Source organism: Pantherophis guttatus, chromosome 5 (assembly GCF_059756535.1).
Source record: "Pantherophis guttatus breed Tessera chromosome 5, ASM5975653v1, whole genome shotgun sequence".
Lineage (NCBI taxonomy): Eukaryota > Metazoa > Chordata > Lepidosauria > Squamata > Colubridae > Pantherophis > Pantherophis guttatus.
This window is the reverse complement of record NC_142067.1, coordinates 27,796,577-27,810,857: the sequence shown is the minus strand read 5'-3', so window position 1 is coordinate 27,810,857 and position 14,281 is coordinate 27,796,577. Positions and strand designations below refer to the sequence as shown.

Sequence of the window (14,281 nt, the reverse complement as noted above, 5' to 3'; positions counted from 1 at the left end):
GTCATGAAACACAAGTAGCTGCCAAGTCAGACTCTGCTCTGTTTCACTCTGTGCTCTCTCCACCTACAGGAAGCAACTTCCAGCCCCACCTGGAGACCAAAGCTAGAACCTTCTGAGTTATTAATTTTTCTTTCCATAATAGCAAGTCAGCTGTAGCATTGTAGGGTGAAAGTTTGGTGTCCATGGATAATCACTGGTTGCAGACAATGATAGGTTAAAATATATCACAACCATATTCCTAGTGTATTTACTTTTTTTAAAATCCCGAATCTCTTAATTTTTTAAAAGAAATTATTAATGGGCTATTTTAAATATTATATAAACAAATCTGTTTTGAAAAATCACAATATAAATTTCAGAACTTTCTGAAAATTTCATATAACAAAGCACAATGAAACTGATTATTGATGGAAACTAATAAAATAAAAGCTTGTATCTCACTTGTGATCCATCAAATATTCTGGATCTCTTTTGGCAACTCTGAGGTCTGGCCAATGCTCCATTTTCATTTGTAACTTTGCTCTTATTTTTAACATACACACAGACCATTTCATCATACTAGTTTAGACTTACCTCAGTATGAATTATCTGTGGAATCTCAGAACTACAGAATGAGAACATATTCCTAAGTAAATCTACATGTGATTACAACTTCAAGAAAAATATTGTGAGACTTCTGAACAGATATAAACAGGGAGGAGATACATCAAACACCGTCCTATCACTCGAACTTTTAAATTTAGTAAATATAGAAAATACAGACCAAAGGCAAAAATACACTTAAAAATTAAATGCAACAACCCATTAACAAAAATAGAAATAAAAAAGAAAAGATGATCACATGATTGTCATTTGTGATCTCCTGCAGCTTCTCCACTGACAGAAACCAGGAAGGTTGCAAATGGTAATCACATGGCTGCCAGGTGCTGCAACCTTTATATTTGTGACACAATCAGGTGAGTGTGGAGATGCTGTGATGCCCAGAACTACAAGGAACAGTCATAACTCTCCTTATTCAGCAATTGTAACTTCATTGAATGAGTGGTAGCTGAATGAGGATTACCTGAAGGCTACTATATTTAACGTCCTTGTTGGAAATTACGGGAAAATTCAGATAAATATATTTGAAGGGTATGAAATTAGGGAAAGTTGCCATAAAAGCAATTTCTTTTGATTAAGAAATTATGAATAGACTGAAAAAAATATGAGTTTTCCAATGTGTATTTCATAATAAGAAATTCTACCCTGCATACACCAGGGATAAACAAAGTAGAACAAACATAAAACCATAGAGCAAAGAAGTAGTTTATATGTCTCAGGGTTGCAAAATATAGTATATGTGCAACCACTAGAGTTGCAATTAGTCTGACAAATTTCCTCTTGTGAGGTTTTCATCATGACTTACCCAATTTTAGATACCATACCAAAAAAAAAAAAAAAATCCTCAAGTTTTGAGGAAGCCTCTCAGCACAGGAATTTAGCTGGCTTCAAACATTATGAGAAAAAGGAATGAATTAATACATCTCCTTTTGACACTTCTGCTAATAGCTACAAAGAATGAGAGGGCTTTTTTCCTTTGTGATTGAGATACATGGATAGCTGAAGTGTATTTTGAGATGCACAGTATCTTTCTTGGCATATTGTAGTAGGAATGTGAAAAACAGACCTGTGATTAGTAACCTGTACCTTCAACATATTCACTTTCAGCTCACCGGGAGCAGAAAAGACTTTGATCTTATAACAAAACACCCATAACTACTCTTCAAATACAGACACATAAGAAACAGCATTACCATGAAAACCACATCCTATGAGTCTTTCTCCAATACCAAGTTACAGCATTTCCACCCAAAGTCAACAGAAAAACGAATTCATAAATTTCAGTATCCTTATTCCCAATTACTGTCTTGCCCCATAATTTCTACTCTCAATTGCAAAAGAAGTTAGAGTTTAGGAAACCTTACTTGAAGATTTGCATGCAGCAGAGAAAAAAAATGTCCAGACATTGCTTGAAATAGCAGGCACTGGACATAGTCCATTTTCTTGTTGTTAATTGTGTAGTTGTGTCTGACCCATTGCAACTCTATGGACAATGTTCCTCCAGGCTTTCCTGTCCTCTACCATCCCCCAGAGACCATTTAAGCTCACACCTACTGCTTCGGTGACTCCATCCAGCCATCTCATTCTCTGTCGTTCCGTTCTTCTTTTGCTCTCAATCTTTCCCAGCATTAGGCTCTTCTCCAGTGAGTCCTTCCTTCTCATCAGGTGGCCAAAGTATTTAAGTTTTAACTTCAGGATCTGGACTTCTAAAGAGCAATCAGGGTTGATCTCCTCTAGGACTGACCGGTTTAATTGCCTTGCAGTCCAAGGGACTCACAGGAGTCTTCTCCAGCACCATAGTTCAAAGGCCTCAATTCTTTGGCGCTCAGCCTTTCTTATGGTCCAACTTTCACAACCATACATTGCAACTGGGAAAACCATAGCCTTGACTATACGCACTTTTGTTGGCAGGGTGATGTCTCTGTTTTTTAGAATGCTGTCTAGATTTGCCATAGCTCCATGAGGGGCACTTAAAGAGAAGGAGAGTGTTAAATTTATTTTATTTGTATTAATTTTTTTCATTTACATCAGTATGTATATAATCTGTATGATGATGTCATTCTGCAAATGAAATAAATTGAAGTGAATAACAAAATTTCATATTCAGTGTATATTCAATGGAAGTATTTCTTGGTCCATTAAATTGAAGTTTTATTGTACAGCTAACAGTGATTTTCACTCATGAGCTAGGGATAAAAGTAATATTATGAGGATATAGCAGAAATGGATGTTGCCAGGATGTGTTGATCCTGTGGATAGACACAAACAGGGCATAGCATCAAGCAAAGAGAAACCGATGGAGAAAATACATCCATTTCTAAGGTGTTTTAGATTTTCTAGAATTTGCCCCATTCTTCTCACTTCTTTCACAATACCTCTCTCATTCATTGCTTCTTCATTTGTTTGATTTGTATCACCAAAATCCAGATCTGTCACTGGAATAATTATAAAAAGGTACATAAAATAAAATGCATGAATTCAAAGAGAAGTTTCCCCCGTGAGAAGTTTCTTCCAGGAATGGGTTAACATTTATAGGACACACAAACACACAAAATCTAAGTATAATGCAATGCAGAATATTCTTCAAGTTTCTTGGTGCAGCCCACTGGAACTTTCCTGTCTATTCTCTTTTTTCTTATTTTCCACTCGTTGGTGTTGCAATTACTGCCATTAAGATTTTTTAAAAGAATAATTTGCTAGCTCTCTGATAATAGAATTTACATAGTAGAGAATTCTACTTGTCATTATGAATTATATGATTACTGAGCCTGGCAAGAAATCAACTTTTTTTTTTTTTGCAACGTCTTATGACATTCTAGTTTCTTCACTACAAGGAGTCTTTTGATTTCTGTTTTTTGTATAAACAGGGACTAGCAGAAAACCAGCAGTTTCCATGATATTAATATTCCAGGAAGCAAGAGAGCAAGCAAAAAATAAAAAAAGACATCTCAGCTGCATTGAGAGGTTTTATATAAATAATATCCAGCACTGTGGTCTCTTGAAGGCAAAAAGTGGTTTCTTCACAGATAAAATAGTCAGGATAGATGAAAAAAATGCAAAAAGTAAATTGAATTATCACCCAGATCTGAGATGCAATCTGATGGAATCCAGATATTTCACATTACAATTTCCATGATCCTGACCATGACACGGTTTGAGAATTTGCACTCAGGAAACTTCAAGGTATTTGTGATGATCTCATCACAGCCATACCAGAAGCAGTTGTTGTTGTTGTTGTTGTTGTTGTTGTTGTTATTATTATTATTATTATTCATATTTCTATGCCGCCCACTCTCCGAGGACTCTGGGCGGCTTACACCAAAGACAGTATACTAAATAGCATATTGCCCCCAACAATCTGGGTCCTCATTTTACCCACTTCGGAAGGATGGAAGGCTGAGTCAACCTTGAGCCGGTGAGATTTGATCCGCTGATCTGCTGAAGTAGCAATCAGCTGAAGTAGCTGCAGTACTGCACTCTAACCACTGCGCCACCTCGGCTCATGTTAGCTGGTTATTGAATATTGAATTATACCATCTGTCCCATTGCAATTCTATAGCTCCATATTATCATGATTTTATTATGGTTTTACCTTAATTTAATAATTACCTCATATATTGTACTGTCCACATATATTTTATATACATATGCATATGCATTTACATATACATACATACATACATACATACATACATACATACATCATACATATACACACACACACATGTATATATATATATATATATACCAGTGGTGAAATCCAAATTTTTTTACTACCAGTTCTGTGGGCATAGCTTGGTGGGCATGGTGTTGCTTGGTGGGCATGGCTTGGTGGGCATGGCAGGGGAAGGATACTGCAAAATCTCCATTCCCACCCCACTCCTGGGGGAAGGATATTGCAAAATATCCATTCCCACCCCACTCTGGGGCCAGCCAGAGGTGGTATTTGCTGGTTCTCCAAACTACTCAAAATTTTCGCTACTGGTTCTCCAAACTGCTCAAAATTTCCACTACCGGAAATCTAACCTGTCAGACCCTGCTGGATTTTACCCCTGATATATACTTATATTTGTTTTTGTATGTATCCTGTTTTTCATTAGTGTTGTATATCAATGATTGACCTCTTAGATGCCATACACTAAATAAATAAAATAAACCACAGCTACTGACACTGTTGACTAAATGGAATAAAAGGTTTGAAATATCTGATGAATATCAAGCTATCTGTCTCTCATTTAACTTCATCTAAAGGAGAAACATACTATAGTCATAAAAGGCCCAAATGGCAGTAATAGAGCAGATAAGTTTCATCATGAGTCAGGGATGCTAGGAGTTTTCAATAACCTAATCAATCAATTCAGGGGTGGGTTCTAAATTTTTTTACTACCGGTTCTGTGGGCGTGGCTTATTTTGTGGGCGTGGCTTGATGGTCATGTGACAATTCTTTAGGATTTAGCAGAGGTACTGGTCTACCAGGCTTTTAACTGCTTGCAGAGCTGTACCGGTCTACCCATTTATTTTTGCAGGCACTGGTCTACCCATTTATTTTTGCAGGCACTGGTCTACTCATGTATTTTTGCAGACACCGGTCTACTCATTTGTTTTCTTTTAACACTGATCAGCTGTAGGGCAGCCCTTTGAAGCCCTGCTGCAAGAGTTTAAACAGTTTTTTTCCCTCTAGCCGATCAGCTGGGACTCAGGAGGCAGCAATAGATTGGGGGTGGGGCCAAATAAAATGTAAGAATAGTGCAGGGGGTGGGGGGCGGGGGGACGGGGGGCAGAACCGGTTCAGTGACATCATATCGTCACCGCTACCGGTTCGGCAGAACTGGGCGGAACCGGGAGGAACCCACCACTGAATCAATTAAATCATGATTCATCTAAGTATATTTTATTGAGCTATTCCAAGTGTCTCAACAAGTCTGACGTTGTGTCTCTTTCATCTGCCAACTACTGGGCCATAAGAAATGCTTCTGCATTTTGTTTTGCTTCAAACTTTAGGCCACATCAGTTTCAACTTTGTTTTTCAAAGACACCCCATGAAAAAGAAATATTCTTGTTCTTCTGTGGCAATCATAACAAAAGGTTAGGCTAGAGAAAAGCAGAAAATAAGCATTTTTAGAAGCACAATAAACACCCTCCTTTCCATCTTGCATAATCCAAAGGTAACTGTTAAGAACTGACCCAGAGGAAAAAAAGCTTCGCTGAATTGCCAAACCACTTCCTGTGACTACATCTAGACTTTCCCTTTAAAGTGGGCTATGCTTTCAGCTGGGGAACAGGCTATTGGTGGCCTTATTACTGTAACAACTAGGATTTTTGATAATCACAAATAGAATTGTATTTCAACTGTTCAGATAGAATAAAACTGATTCTATCTGAATTAATATAAAAATCCAATTAAAAATCATATTGGTTCATGAGGAAAAAATATAGGTGAAAATGTTGTTAGGATTAGTCAACATTGATAAAATTTTATTGCTTCTTCCCCAATCTCCTGGTTTCTATAATTTCTTGCCTGATATAATTCCTGACTCGTGTGTAATTTTAATTGTTTTAATGAAGGTTATATCATCTATAAATGGTTTTGCAACATATGATCCAGAGTGATATAAATATCTACTTTCTTGATTAATCCAAATTATAGTGGCAGGGGAACAGAAAGTACATCACTTTCCACATAGTCCCATATCTGAATGTTTAATCAAGGAAAAGGTCTTATTCCGTATATTACAGCTGAATTCTCATTAAAGAGGCTAGATCTTAAAGGAATCCTAAATCTTTTTTACCAATTATTATGGTATTCAGTCTCTCTGCTTCACAGATCAAGTCATTCACACAGAGGTAGAAAATAGCTTATTTCAATATTATTCAATATTATTATTCTAATTATTAGAAAATATTTAAATAAGAGTCCTTCTCTTCCAATGGATGATTTTCCATTTTAACAAAAATAAATTCAGCTCAAAGATTCCAATCAAGAGTTTTAGATAGCTGCAAAATTCATAACTGTGACATTTGAATGTATGTTGGCCATCACAGCTACCTAGGGATAAATTTGTTAATATTCCAGTTCTTTGAGCTGTCACAGAACAAAAGGATCAAAACTCCCAAATCTCTTCTGCTATTATTTTTAAGATTGAACCTATACTATTTGACCTCTCATCCTTCTAATTGTTCCCATAACAATATATATTTTTATTAGAGGATCCCATGGTGATAACCAAAAAGACATGCCATGCAATAAACAAAAAACAACATTTCACACATTTTAATCCCCTCACTTGACCTGTGCTGCTAGACTGAATCATCCAGCAAAGAAACAAATCACTGGTGGGAAAGTGCCCACTCAGGGAAGAAATACAAGGCCTCCTTATATCTGTCTTCACAATACATAAAGGATTGGATTCTGTGAATGTGTGTGCTTGATCCTTAAGTGTAACAAAACAAGAGCAAAGCAGCACAGCTTGTGATATACCAAGTCAAATACACCTTAATAATGAGCCATTTAATGTCCCAAGTCAAATACACCTTAATAATGAGCCATTAGAAGTTTAGTAAACTCTATGGTGACTATTTTGAATTGGAAAAAAGAGAAGAACGAAATGTTATGCGGAATAAAATTCATGATTTTCTTGTTATTAAGGCCAGGGGTCCCCAATCCCTGGTCTGTGAACCACTACCACTCCATGGCCCCTTGAGAACTGGGTTGCCAGTCCAGAGATGGACTGAAAGATGGGGAATAAGAGATGGGGGAACATGCAAAGCACTATTTGTGCATGTACAGGAAAAAAACCCTGAAAACTCATTTATTTCATCTAGCCGGGCTGGCTTGATCCCATCCTTTCGGTTTTAATTTGAAATTGGTTTTAATTGGGTTGTTTTAAATTGTGGGCTGAAATTATTTAATATCTTTTAAACTGTTTTTAAATTTTATATGCTTTGTTTTATCTCGGCTGTTCACCGCCCTGAGCCTGTTGGAGAAGGACGATATAAAAATCAAATAAATCAAATAAAAAATAAATAATAAATAAATAAGGTTGCGCGCACAAAACCATCTCCGCGCGCCCCCCCCCCCCAGCCACTCGCTGCCACCGCTGCCAGTCTGTGAAGCCAGAAAGGTTGGGAACCACTGATTAAGGCCATATGGTTCCAAGCATGGCAACCATTACAAATAAAATTGCAATCAAATAATAAAAACAGAAAACTAGGTAGAAAATATATTCACTAAAACATAAGGAAATACTGTAGATGTATATGAATCAGCCCAGATCCATCTTGAATACAACAAGATTCAATTCAATTTAAAGTCTTCCGCAAATCCAACTCAGCTATTTTTTAACTAAATTATAGCCCAGATATTCCATTCCCGTATTAACAGGTGGAATCTTTTAAGGTTTGGTCCAACTGATGAAGAATTAAGTAAGATTTTATGTCATAGGCTGTAATGGTGACATATCAAAATACCTGCAATTGCAGCATTTGGGGCAGAATGCTGTGCAGAAATAATAAGTATGCAACACAACAACAACAACAACAACAACAACAACAACAACAACAACAACAACAAAAGCAAAAACCTAGCACAGCAGCTTCTGACCTTTTCAGGAAGTTTTTCAACTTCCAAGAAGTTGTGCTTAATTAATACGGAAAGTATGTTTCTTCAATTTAAAATAAAAATGTTCAAAAACTGTTTACAAAGGAAGTGCTTATTTAAGAACATAAAAACAAGTGAATCCACCATTCCCTGCTTGCTTTTCTGAGCTGGCAGATTCACTGGCATGGCAAAATGAACTCTTAAGAAAGTGACACATTGCAAATACAGCCAAGATATGTGAAAGATGCAAAGGCACATGGATTCTATAAAGAGCCAACAGCACTTGATCAGATATTTTTAGGGATGGATGAAAAATTAATAAAGAAAATATATAGTTATTTGTTAAGTATTAAAATGGAAGATGAACAGGTGAAAGAAATGATGATAGTGTGGGCAAAAAACTTTGGATATACCATAGAATTAGATAAATAGCAAAAATTCTGGGATAGAAATTACAAATTGACAATGGCAACTACCTACAAGGAAAATCTGTATAAAATGTTTTATAGGTGGCATTTGCCATCAGCGAGACTAGCAAAGATGTTTAAAAATATGTCCACAAAATGTTGGAAATGTAATCAGATACTGGGTTCTTACTTTCACGTGTGGTGGACTTGCCCAAAAGCAAAATAAAATAAAATAAAATAAAATAAAATAAAATAAAATAAAATAAAATAAAATAAAATAAAATAAAATAAAATAAAATAAAAGTGGACAAAAATGCATACATGGTTAGAGAAAATGATAAAACAACACATAGACTTAAAACCAGAAGTATTTTTGTTAGTATAATACCAAAAAAATTATAATAAAGAGACTATATATTTAATAATACATGTGTTGACAGCAGTGAGAATTCTATTTGCACAACATTGGAAAAATGAAGATACACCTACAAATGAAAGTTTAATTAGAAAAATATTAGACTGTGCGGAGATGGATAGATTGACAATAATAAAAGAGAAGAAAGAAACAGAATATTTTTTAACATGGGATATGTTTTATCAATGGTTGCATAATAGAGGTAGAAATTGGAAGATGAAAGATTACTGATATATACAAGTAAATGATGTAAGAATTTTAATATAAGTAGTTATTAGTATTCTCACTATGGTTGTTATGATTAATATTACTCTCACTACTACTTCATTAATACTTTGTATAAACAAAATGATCCAGACAATACACTGTTTATTAAGCACTTATGCATTTTAAAGAAGAAAAAAAATATAAAATTTAAAAAAGAAAGTGACCCATTATGTGTCACTTATCCAACAATAGAAGAAAGATTTGTGGATCCATAACCACTATTGTATACATAATATACTGTATATACAGTATAAATATATAACATACTATATATACTGTGGTGCATAATCTTTGTGATGCATAGTTAATAGCAGGCCTACAATTTAATACCATTCATGCAAAGAAGGCTCATTCAGTACATGATCAAAGCTTTTTCTTGTTTTGGGTTTTTTTTAATTTTGTTGTTTGTTTGTTTTCATTTGGGGTGTAGTGGAGAGAGTAAAAGAAAAAGAAAATAAGCAGGGAACTTGAATTCAACAGTCAGATTAAATACAGAGATTGACTGAACCATTCTTAAAATCAGCTGAACAAATGGAAAGTTAATTATAAGAATATATGGCTTTGGATCAGGGAAAAGATAAAGGATCATACAAAGAACAAATGATGGCTCAGCAGCTAAAGATGCTGAGCTTGACAACTGGAAAGCTGACAGTCTAGGTTCGAGACCCAAGTGCTGTGCAATAGGGTGAGCTCCATTCCTGCCCACTTGGCAGTTTGAAGGTATGCAGATGTGAGTAGATTAATAGGTACCACTTCAATGGGAAGGTAACAGTGTTCCATGTCCCTTTGGCATTTAGCCAATGGAAAATGTCTTCAGACAATGCTGGTTCCCTCAGCCAAGAAACAGAGATGAGCACCGCGCCCTAAAGTCAGACACGACTGGACAGGGGAAATCTTTCCCTTTTGGGATTAAAAAAAAGGCAACTGGATAAATTTGGATCTCTCTTCTTTGCTAGAGAACCTGCCTAAACAAATTACTGTATAGCAGAACCATTGTTCTGCAGCAATGGTTCATCTAAAAGGCAATTTTTTTTAGAGATAATGAAACTCATTGGTCAGATATTTATACCAATTTAAGAGTACCACTACTTAAGACCAAACCCCAGTTTTATTCCTATATGTTAGAAAAGTTGCAACATTTGAGTCAGTTATCATGTTTCAAATTGTCCTCAGTTGTTTTTGAAGTGATTCAAAGCCAATTTATTCAATGAAATATCTCAAAATCAATTTGAATATTTCATTCCAATAATTGACAGGGTTTGATTATCCATATAATCTGATACTCCTAACAGGAAATTGTTTTGTATTCGACATTAGGACAATGGCCTTTCAATATCCCATGGGAGGTTTTTTTTCCTAGGCCTACCTAATTTCCCAGGAGAAAGTGCATACAATATTCTACCATTAAGCAACTTTTCTTACAATAGCAAGGGAACAAGGATTCAAACCAAACCAACAATTGACTGAAAAGCTGTTCAACAAAATATTTGTTACATTTCATGTAATAAAAAGTTCTAAAATCAGAGTGCCATACTTGAAAATCCTTGTGTCAGCTAGTTCAAGTTTCCAGTTGTGGGATATGGATTAAGCATTTCAATAAAAACACCATGGATAGTTAGGTTTAAGTATCCTTTAACAGAGTTGACTGACCGTGCCTATTTTGATTTGGTGGGTCAAAAGTTGCAGTGCCCTAACTTGAAATAAATGAGATCTCTTTTTGCAGTTTCTTTTTTTACTATTCTTCCCAGTTCTTAATGAACATCAAATGATAAAAACTGTACTGCAGGAGTGACAAGGTTACTGTGTAATTTACATAGCCATACTTGTCCACAGATGCCATGCCCTTCTGCAAAATACATTCAGCTTTGTGAGAAGACCAACTTGAGATGACACTCCTTGTGCAATTACTAGAGGTAAGTAAATGTATCTGAGACAGCACCCAAGAGCAAAGCAATGCAGTTTGTCAACTCATGGCTGTCAGGTTTCGAAGTCGTGCAGCGTGAAATGCTGACAATGGCACTGTGCAGCAATCTCATATCCTTTATTTCAAATACACTAAATGCACTTCCTTTATGAGGCATTTATTTTACAGATACAATAATAACTATCACTCATTATTATTGGATATCAAGAAAATTATATTGCTAATAGATCATTTTGTATTAAAGAACCAACATTTCAGGATCATGAAAATGGCATAAAGGTGCAGAGAAATTCTAGTGGTCATCATATATGTAGTTTCTAAAAATATTAGCAGCACTGCATCACATCATCTAGCCCATTTGGGAGGTGGAATCTGCTTTTCTCTTCCTTTGACTACTTTAAAAACAGATTAGGACTTCAGCTTCCTACAGTCTGACACATCATATGTTTATCCGAGAATATTAATCATAAGCAAAAGACATGGTGTCTAATAAAATGCACAGGAAATACTAGCAGCTTCTCCCACATTTGTCCAACCATTTTTCCACACCCCTCTCAATAATATGTATATATAGATAGATAGATACGTACATATACATACATACATACATACATACATACATACATACATACATACCTTGAAAAGGAAGCCATTTCCAAATTGGTGTGTATATAATACATCTTCTCCATATACTTCAAGTCTTAGGGATAATTTTTCTCCTTTCTCTCTGGCATATAGCGATAAATTTACAAGAACTAAGCACCCTGCTGGTCGATCACTGATAGAACCAGGCAACAGGTTAAAAAATCTTATGCACATGAAATAAACAAATTCCATATTTTGACCACTAAGTTTCCCAACCCTAAAGAACCACAGCAGACCCATCATTAGAAAAATTAAAAAAGAAAGAAACCATGTTTGATTACCATCTTGTCCAGAGCTCTCCAGATATTCACTCAGCTCGCAGCCAAAGACGTTCGTGGCTCCTTTCCTCTTGAGTTTCAGCTTTCCTGCCTTGTTCTTCATGAGTTAGTTCCAAAAAAGAGGATTACCCCCTCCTTCCTTCCCCCCACCCCCCTTTTTACACCAAATAAGTTAAAAGCTCTCTCCTCTTATTCTTAGATTTGTGTTGTTTGTGTCCCGTTTCTGGTCAGCAACATTGAAAGCCCAGAAGAACTTTCAGCCGGATGCCTCAACATTAATCTCCACCAGATGTTAAGCTGTTACAACTAAGGCTGTTGTAGAAGGGAACAATCAGTACATATGGAGATCTCCAGCAGGAAGCAGCATATAGTTTGTAGCCCAAGTTCAGGATGGTTCTCTATGAGGGAGTTAAGAAACCAGTGTCTCCAGCACAACTGGCAACAGAGTTCAGATTTTGGCTGAGGTTCTTCCTTGCTGATGCATCCCAACAAATCAAATGAAGCTGGCCTTCAAATTAAATCAAGCTGGGTCTTTCATAAAAAAAAAACCAGAGACTCCAAATTCATTTTTCCCAATGAACTTGTAAAAAAGGGAGCAAAGGGAAAAAGAGAAAAATACAAAACTGATGAAGCGCTACAATTCTATGTAGGCTCTACATTTTAAACCCCTTACTCTGTTTTAGGGTTATCGGACAGTATTAGGAGAACAAGGAATTGGCTTCCTTCCTTAATGCAGTCTCTCTCACTCTCCCCTTTCCTCTGCTTTTACAAATTCTGGGATTATCCAGTTCAGGAAATGCTGAAAGGAAGTTAGCAGGGGAGGGCGGAGGATGGACTTTTTTGGCAGTATGGCCAGTGAAGTGTGTGTGTGTGTGTGTGTGTGTGTGTGTGTGAGAGAGAGAGAGAGAGAGAGAGAGAGAGAGAGAGAGAGAGAGAGAGGGAGAGAGAGAGAGAGAGAGAGAGAGAGAGATTGATTAAGAAAAATAAGAAGGGGGGGAGCAGAAAGAGTAGTTTTCAGCAAAGAAGGGAGAAAGAAGAATGTCCTGCCAGCTAAAAGATAACGGGACAGTCTGAAAGGAAATCATTCCACAGAGCAGGGGCCCATAGCAGCTTTGTGCTCTGACGTTTCCTGTTCCACAAATGGTCAACTCTAAAAAAGATTCAGGGAGGGGCAAGGGGAGGAGGGTGGAGTAGAGCTGGTTTCAATAAATGCTTGACTCTTTTTGATTGATTCTCCCTCCCTCCCTCCCTCCCTCTTTCTCTCTCTCTCTCTCTCTCTCTCTCTCTCTCTCTCTCCATGTTTCCTCATATTGGACTGAGTGTTCCTCTGTTTTCGAAAATCGGAGTGATGGGGGAGGGAGGAGAGAGATTGAGTAAGCAAGTAATGTAGAAAGCGAAGTGGAAGAAACTGTAAGATGTCTCAGCCTAAGACCTACAAAACAAACACAACTCATTTCCTCAAACCAATTGAGGGTACTGAATCCTAAATTTCAACCTTAAAATTAGATCGTAACCTGCCACTCCTAGCTGCAGCATTCCACAACTAGTCAATAAGGTATCCAGCAATTTCTGAAAAGAAATAGCTGTACATCCTTCTGTTCTAAAGTTCAAGCACACTGAGACTCCAATATGTTCTATTTCTGTCATGGTTTCATTGAATGATACAAAGTGATTTAAACAGATTGGGTTGGTATGATTTCTTTCACTTCAGAGTTCTTGAAATAGAAGGAAAGGAATTGGCTTTTTTAGTCGATTTTTAAAAAATAAACAAGGCAGCCTATATAAAGTACAAAAACAAAACAAAACAGAGTGTGTTCTTTAGAGCTGAAGAAGCTTCTTGGATGAGAAGCGAAACGTCTTCAAAGAAAAACCAGAAAGTCCAGTTGCCTCTTGAAAAAGCACCTTTGGGACAAAAAACAAGACAGGTATTCAAAGTTCTTTGATAAAGACTCCCAACACTATGAACAATCTTTAAAAACAAAGTGTAACATATACAAGCACTATGTGATTTTTGATCCAACAACCATCTAATGTAACTATTAGAATTTTTTTGCAAATTAAATATGTTTCAGGAGAAGCAGACAACTGGTGCCCTCCAAGTTATCTAGAGTATAACTTTAACATACCCTGAACATTAGCATGGATTTG

At 36.3% G+C, this 14,281-nt stretch overlaps 1 protein-coding gene across 1 annotated transcript in view; it reads right to left on the bottom strand.

Moving 5' to 3' along the window:
• Positions 1 to 13,241, bottom strand: part of ARHGAP31 (Rho GTPase activating protein 31) — a 117,697-nt gene extending 104,456 nt beyond the window's left edge. Inside the window, exon 1 of the mRNA XM_060686279.2 lies at positions 12,137 to 13,241. Coding sequence (XP_060542262.1) covers positions 12,137 to 12,236 — 100 coding nt within the window. The 5' untranslated portion in view covers positions 12,237 to 13,241. The remainder of the gene's footprint in view (positions 1 to 12,136) is intronic.
• Positions 13,242 to 14,281: the final 1,040 nt, after the last annotated feature.